An 8521-nucleotide genomic window follows, 5' to 3' on the forward strand; every position below is an offset into this window, starting at 1 on the left:
ATAGTGTTGTGGGGATAATCAAAGCTGTTTCGCCCTTCAGCCCAACAGACAGATACGCAGACACAGGGTAAAAGCACGAGGATCTTTTCATTTTTTCTTCTTCAAAGAGCCTTTTAAGCACTACAGCCACCATACACAAATAAACCAGCAATAAATCAATACAATATTCTCTTCCACACCTCCCAGCAAGCTCTGTCCTACTCCTCCAGACTCGGCTCACCTGCTTGGTCTTCAGTTAGTCCTTTATATAGTGCCCAACCCGGAAGTACTTCTGTTCTTCCTTCCACGTGACTTGCCAGCACTTTCAGGTCAGATGGAGAACTCAAATTCTTTAGTCAGTCCAGAAGTACTTTGGGGCTTCAGTTCGCATGATCCATTAGTACTTCTAGGCTATAGGGAAAATATGACTACCCTGGTCCTTCGACAGCTCCCCCTAGCGGCACCCAAAAGGGCTATGAAACCGAACTCCAAGTCCCAGGATGCCCTGCGGGAATCCGGGGCACTGCTATCCTCCAGGGGAGCCGCCATCTAGTGTCTTGGGGGAGGCAGTGTCCAAAAGTTGCTGCCTTCCTCCATCTTTTCCTTCTCTGGGCGTTTCGGGGTTATACACAATGTCTATAACCGAATAATAAATGTAAAATGCTGAAGCCTTCGTTCGTTGATTTGTTTCTTAATGCCTTATTCTACAAAGTTAAATAAATGAAACATACTTTCATTTCAACAGTACCATCACCAGGCAGAGGAGCAGCTTCAGCAACAGACTGCTGTCACCATCCTGCTCCACTAACAGACTGAGGAGACCCCACACTATGCAACTCTTCAGTTCCACCCGGGGGGATAAACGTTAACATTATACAAAGTTTTTGTCTGTCTGTTATACCTTCATTGTTATCACTCTTTAATTTAATATTGTTCTTTATCAGTATGCTGCTGCTGGAGTACGTGATTTTCCCTTGGGATTAATAAAGTATCTATCTATCTATCTATCTATCTATCTATCTATCTATCTATCTATCTATCTATCTATCTATCTATCTATCTATCTATCTATCTATCTATCTATCTATCTATCTATCTATCTATCTATCAATCTGCTTAACGACTGTTGCCTGCTTTCTGTGTTTTCCAGATTCCTGTACGATTTCTACCACTACTTCTACATGGTGACCAACGTGCTTTTCTACGTCAGCTCAGTCATCAATCCTGTCCTGTACAACTTGGTATCAACAAACTACCGACAGATCTTTGTGCTCACGCTGAGTTATTTTTTCATGCCGTGGAGGAAAAAAAGGAAGAGAGCCATCATTGCCAGACATTCAAATAGCATATCTAGCAACCACACCTTCTCTACCAATGCCACAAAGGAAACTGTCTATTAGGCCCTCTTTAGCCTGCAGATTTTCCTGAACATTGGAGTTTCTGTTTCATGTGTTCCTGTTGAGATTTGAAACCTATATTGCTGTTGCTTTTGCAATTTTTTGTCAGGTTTTGTCTAAAAGTGTTTTCCAATTTTAGATAATGGCATGTTCTTAATTTAACATCTTTATTGACAAACTCTATAAATATATTGTTTTAACTAAATGTTTAAAGAAAAGTTACATATCTAATTTACTTAAGAAATGTCATTAATGTTAAACAATGTGAAAAAACTTATTGTCAGTTCTGCGAGGGTCATGGCAAATGGAATGAGCTTATTGGAATTGCCAAGAAATGCCTACCAATAGTAAAGTGGACGGTGTGGACAGTAGCCGCCCCAGCTATCGTCTCATACCTAAATCCAAAAGTTTTGTGTTTACACTTCACTGTGAGGAAATGTCTGACAGAGCCATGTCATTTCAAGTGGATGAGCTGAATGAAATCTTTTAAATGCATAACTTCAACACATACATGGAGTAGACTCCATTCACACTAGCTGTGTCACGTGACTGCATCACAGATCAACCTCATAGTGAAAGGGACCCCTTAGAAAAGAGGGAAAAAAAATGACAGACCCCCTCTGTAGGGAAACACCAAATTATTTATCATCACAAAATGTACAGAACCCTTGAAGCAAAATGCCTTTTCAGCTTGTTTAGATTTAGAACTGCACTAAACATTTTTTTTGTGATCAACTTTTTATTAAGTAAATACAGATTGACAGGATGTATCAATAAACATTCATAGGATATAAAGTAACCCATTCCCACCTTCTCCCACCTAGCCCGAGCCTTTGAACATACTTTTAATGATCACATACCTAGCAGGGTGGCACAGTGGTGGCACTGCTGCCTCACAGTAAGGTGACAAGGGTTCGCATCCCTGTGTGGGTCTCCTCTGGGTACTCTGGTTTCCTCCCACATCCCAAAGACATACAGGTTAGGTGAATTGGCGATTCTAAATTGGGGCTGGTGTGTAGTTGGTGTGTGTGTGTGTTTGCCCTGCAATGTACTGGCAACCTGCAAAGTGCCCTGTGATAGCTGAGAAAGGCAAACCCCTGTGACCCCTGCTCAGGCGTGTCTGAAACTGACTGACGTATCTGGTAGATCTGTGAGATGGGTGGGCTCGTCTCTGACTGCATGGTTTCTCAATTCAGGGGGTGATGGATGGTAGAGAGACTCTGATATCATCCTCCACATGCAAACGTGCCCTGTGCTTTGTCATGACAGCAGTCAGTGCTGAGAATGAGGACTCACAAAGTCAAACTCGACATAACTGTCAACGTATTTTGCTTTTTTTAGATAAAGCTGGCTTATTTTCCCTTGACCATGCAGACACTTGACCGCAGAATCTATCTGCTGTTTAAAAGTTGTTCTTCTTTTTCTCCAGACTAGCTAACTAGCATCACTGCGACTGAGCAAAGCAGAGTAATGAGTGGTTGACGCTCATATGATTGACAGCCGTCAAAAATGAGAGATGCAAGGCTTCTTAAAGATTTTTATTGGCTAAGAACCTTATAGGAGCGACAGGCAAAGATTTAGGTTTGTGTGCTTATGCTTATGCGGGGGGTGGTCTCAACATATGTTAAAAAGGTCAGTCTTCTAGATTACTGTATTCCCCTTTAAAAAACCAAAGCACAGGACAGAGCGTTGCAGGGCGTCAGCTAGTCAGGTTTTGATTGGCTGTCAGGAAAACAGGGGTTTGTGGGATATGTTGACAACACTGCATACACACGCAGCCCTGTTGTCTGATAATTCTGTACATTGTTTAACACTTCTTCAGTCTGTGTAGCAACGGACATTATTTATTTGCACTCGTGTTGATTGTTTAAAATAAATGAATTGGAGAATAAAGGAGAAGAGAGTGACCATATTGGTAGTACACCAAGTATATGTGATATTTAAGGCTCACTTAACTTACAGTTATTTTGCAGACCTTTTTGCCATATATTGTTGAGAAACGCTGCCATATTGGGTGCCTATGAACTGCCTGTACCAAGAAAAAACACACCGATGGTCTCATTACAGAAACTTTTATGTTCTACAAGAAAACCCTAATCCTAAACCTAATCCTAACCCATTTAAATGTATTCACTTAGACGCTATAATCCAAAGAGAGTTACAAAAGAGGTCAACATAATCAAGCAAACATTAGTCTGGGGGTCTGTTTTGGAAGAATTGTTACAGATCAAGGGTACAAAACTGGTCATCACAAGTGGAGAACTCAGAACAAAAGTCAAGAGAGATACAATTCATAAGTTACAAAGCCATTATCAGTCAGACAGAAAATTCAGAGGACAACAGAGTCTCCAAGTGCTTCTTCAGCACATTGAGGAAGTCAGACATTCAAATGGAGGTGAGCAGCTCAGTCCACCAGCTAGGATTCCATTAGATTCCATGCAGAGATGACATCACCAGATGCTCTTCATCAGCAGACCTGAGTGGCCGAGAAGGAAAGTTGGACTTTACAAGTGTCTCAGCTGACCTGTTGAATACTCTGTAGGTGAGCATCAAGGATTTGTAGTTAATACAGTATGTGCGGCTATAGGAAGCCAATGAAGCGATCTGAAAAAAGGAGTGACATGTGGTTGTAACACTGACATGACCACTGGATTTTGAATCATCTGAAGCAGCTTGTTTACACACGGCGGCACTCCCATCAGAAGAGAGTAGTCCAGATGAGGCAGGAGTTGTAGTGCATACTCTGTCAGATATGGTCTGATCTTGCAGATATTGGACAGAGTCAGTCTACAAGACCGAGAAACAGTCAGTCAAGGACAGCTGGTCATCCATCGTCACCACAAGGTTGACTATAGACCAATAATGAACCAAGCTAAACAGAGGCAGGGTGCTGAATAGACATGTGAGGTTGGATAAAAAGAAGGTCTGTCTTTGCCAAGTTGAGCTGAAGATGGTGCTCCTTCATCCAGGTTGCAATATCAGTAAGACATGCTGGGATTGTAGCTGATACTGTGTGGTCCTCTGAACGGAACGACTAATACAGCTGCATAGCACTGATATAAGAAACCATGGGACTGGATGATGGGTCCTAGTTTTAAGAGTAAATAGTGATGGTAGGCATGAAGGGAAAAGGAAAGATCATTATCATGGGAAAAGCAGAAGTTCATAAACCATGAGGTCAGGAAAATCAAGGCACCAAAACGTTAGACAAATTTAAAGTCAAGAAGCAAAAGAGATTGTAGCTCCTTTAAAAAAAAATATCAAAAACACTCTTTAACTCTTTGAGGGCTAAATATTTTTTTGGAGCCTGGCAGGAATGTGCAGTAGAGCAGCTGTCGGCCACCCGAGCTGTCTTCGTGTGGGTACCAGTAACTGGAGCCAAAAGTGCACCTGAAATGTGCAAAGCAAAATACCCCATGGACAACGTTTTGCGTACTATTGTTGAATCGGACTCTTATTTTTCAGACTCCGATTTTGATGCAAATGATCTGGAGATCAAAAATGAAAGTGATGTAGCAGCATCAGCTGATCGGTCCCCAGCTGATCGTAATGCTGAACACGTTCGTGTAGCGGCCAGCAGCTGTGTGAAGACACTCCCTGTATGTCTTTATAAGTCAACACCCATCTTGAAAGAGTTAAAGAGCTCATTTACTAGTGTGGCTTTCTTGTCTCAGATTGCTCTGGAGAAACAACTTCTTTTTCCTAACTTTCAGTCCAAAAGCAGAGGTGTGCCACCATCTTATATAGGTAGGGAATGTTGATGCAAAACACCATATGAGATCTGCGTCACATAAATGGCAAGGGTCATGGTGAGAAAAAAAAACAGAGCACGATATGGTGCTATAGAGATATCACCGTAATATTGATAAAATAAAAAAGGCAATCATTAACACAAAACAATCCAAAAATGAAACATGGAGGAACCAGAGAAGTCAAACTGTTCATTCACGACAAGTGACGACAATCAGAGAAGCGGCAGCATGTTGGAATTGGAATTGTGCACAATGCAGTCCTCCAGCTCTTTACACATGGCTAAAGTGGGGTTCCTCCGCAAGTAGAACCTTTAAACTTAGAAACCGTGACACAAACCCATTGGTCAGGATGGGGATGTCATACAGATGTAAGCAGCGGTATGTAGATTGTGTAGTAATTCTAATCACTATTGAATAGTGAAATCGATATGCTCATTATTTTTGCTGTGATCCTCGCACTTTCACTTGTGCTCTATTATAATATTTCCCAATATTTATCTATAATATTTAATGTGTTTGTATATTTTCTGAAAATATATTTATGTTTATAAGAATAACAGTTACATTTACATACCTACACTGCTGACCAGAATCAACCATACATGAAAAAGTTGAAATTTATCCTTGTATTTTTTTCTATAATTTTTACTGTCTAATGACAAGGCTGTTTGAAACATTACACGTTCAAAAAGGATACCGATGATATTTTCCATTTAAGCATACTACAAAAACAAACACTGCATTCTGCTTGTGCCAAAGACGAGTTGTGTGCCTCTGTTTGCATTTTGAAAACATTAAATTCAAAGAACCTTCCATTTTTCTAGCAATGCAAGGATGTCGAATGGCACCCAAAAGGTGACTGCACTGCAGAACTGAGCATTGGTGTTCTCCCCTGTTGTCCATTAAACTTGTAGCTCGATCACATTTGAAAATAAAAAACAAATTATAAAGGAACAGCTGATCTGAAACAACTAAACTTGTGTACATTTTACTTTTTGATGCTTACTCACCAGTACACTTAAGACATTTGCTGGACACCATCTGAATCTTTTTCATCTTCTCTTCTCGCTACCCATTTTGTGAGTCTGTTTGCTGAAGTTATGGTCAACCAGAGGTTAAATCAGCAGCAATAAGAGTAAGTCGAGAACTAGTTTATGCCCTAGAAAGCAAAATCCTCCACAAAAGGGTGTATTGCATCAAATGCATATTACTAATATCATAGACCGGGGGGCTGCAGCTCATTTCTGGAGTGTTGCAGATTCCCATTTGAGCCGCTTTCTTAGTAGCTAATTACTGGCTGTAACAGAACATTACTTTTCACTGCTTAGCAATATACAGTCCGTATAGAACAGGGGTGTCGAGCTCCGGGCCTGGAGGGCCGCCATGGCTGCAGGTTTTCATTCTAACCCTTTTCCTGATCAGTGACAGGTTTTCACTGCTAGTTAACTTCTTTTCCCTTCATTTTAATAGCCTTGTTTTTAAGGATTCTGTCCTCTGAATTTATTCCTTTTTTCATTAAATGACAGCCAAACAGAAATGAGATGTGAAACGAGCAGACAGATGACCAGCTAAATTTGGATTTCGTACTCCAACCAATCTCTTAATGAGAAGCCGAATCTTGCTGTTAATTAAACCTGTTATTTATCTCCATGGTTTGTTGCTGCTCTCATTCTGCTACAGAAGACATTTCCAAAACTGTTGATTGTTCTGTTTTTTCTAAGAACACCGTCAAGATGTTTTGGTGAGCTGAGAGATCATGCTTACCGACAACCATCACCTTTCTTTATTTTCAGATATTGTGCGATGGGCTGGTCATGTGTTTTGTGTCTCATCATTGTTTAATAAGGGGTCTGAGTCAAGTTAATTTAAACTAAAGAAAAAGAAGTTAATTAGCAACACAAACTGGTCCCTAATGAAGAAGATGGTTAGAATGAAAACCTGCAGCCACTGCGGCCCTCCAGGCCTGGAGTTTGACTCCCATGATATAGAAAATATGATTATAAATAGAGAAAATATAAAATGACTTTTCTGTCTCTCTCTTTTTCATGCAATGCACGCAACACAAGCAGCGAACAAATGAAGACATGAGGCGAAAATTGTTCAAGCAATGAACGCTGGAGAGACTGAGGGTCTGTGAAACAGTGAGAGACTACAGCAGGGTATACCTACACATCACTCCATTTCTGTGGATTCAGCAGGCGACATATTAAAGTTTTACTTTTTGGAACTTTCTGGAATTGTTTTCTTTGAATGTTTTCGATCTGGTGATGCTGAACTTGCAGATACCAAGGGCCGACTGAAAAACAAAATAAAATGACATGTATCACTAACTTCAATAATTCTAAAATTCTAGAACCATTGTTGCCTTCCAGGAACTGAGACCCCCTGCTTTAGTGATTGGCGGTACGCTCACTCCTTTTTCTGAAAACCTCAGCCAAATGTTTTTTTTGATCTGATGGAGCTCAGTATTTATTGTTAGCTGGCAGCTTTTTTAAGACAAAATCGGAAACTTACATTTCAATATCAAGACAAGCCTGTGCCATTAGCAGCAGTAATTATTAAGGCTACTTATTAAGGAAGTGCCTGGAGCAAAAACCTGTAGCCGGTGCAGCTGTCTAGGAGGTGAGATTAAGACCCTCGTCCTGGAGGGTTTGTTCATTTTTAATGCATCCTGCCATCAGTAATCAAGAGAAGAGTGCAAGATCAATCATTTTTACCTCTAATCTTCTTCATTCAGTAATATTTTCAAATAAAATAATAAACATCTTGGCTTATCTGTTAAGACAAAGTCTAATAAATTGTAGGGCTTTGTATTTCAAAGGTTATAATTCAGTAATGCAGAATTACTGGCATAAATATTTACATTTTGGGAAATAATTTTGTCATTTGTTTACACCTAGTAGAGTGTTGTACCGTGTTAGCCATAAATTGCTACAGGAGAAATGACACCTTTTATTGGCTAACTAAATAGATTACAAATGCAAGCTTTTGATTCAGCTAAGGCCCCTTCATTAGGCGGGTGCAACAAAGAAACTGAAAAATACTCTCGCTTACAGTGCATCTGGAAAGTATTCACAGTGCATCACTTTTTCACATTTTGTTATGTTACAGCCTTATTCCAAAATGGATTACATTCATTTTTTACCTCAGAATTCTAAACACAACACCCCATAATCACAACGTGAAAAAAGTTTACTTGAGGTTTTTGCAAATTTATTAAAATAAAAACTGAGAAATCACATGTACATAAGTATTCACAGCCTTTGCTCAATACTTTGTCGATGCACCTTTGGCAGCAATTCCAGCCTCAAGTCTTTTTGAATATGATGCCACAAGCTTGGCACACCTATCCTTGGCCAGTTTCGCCCATTCCTCTTTGCAGCACCTCAAGCT

At 40.1% G+C, this 8521-nt stretch overlaps 1 protein-coding gene across 1 annotated transcript in view; it reads left to right on the forward strand.

The window, feature by feature from the left end:
- Window positions 1-6594, forward strand: part of ntsr1 (neurotensin receptor 1 (high affinity)) — a 283148-nt gene extending 276554 nt beyond the window's left edge. Inside the window, exon 4 of the mRNA XM_039767851.1 lies at window positions 1130-6594. Coding sequence (XP_039623785.1) covers window positions 1130-1379 — 250 coding nt within the window. The 3' untranslated portion in view covers window positions 1380-6594. The remainder of the gene's footprint in view (window positions 1-1129) is intronic.
- The last annotated feature ends 1927 nt before the right edge of the window (window positions 6595-8521 follow it).

The sequence above is a fragment of the Polypterus senegalus genome, chromosome 10 (assembly GCF_016835505.1).
Source record: "Polypterus senegalus isolate Bchr_013 chromosome 10, ASM1683550v1, whole genome shotgun sequence".
Classification (NCBI taxonomy): domain Eukaryota; kingdom Metazoa; phylum Chordata; class Cladistia; order Polypteriformes; family Polypteridae; genus Polypterus; species Polypterus senegalus.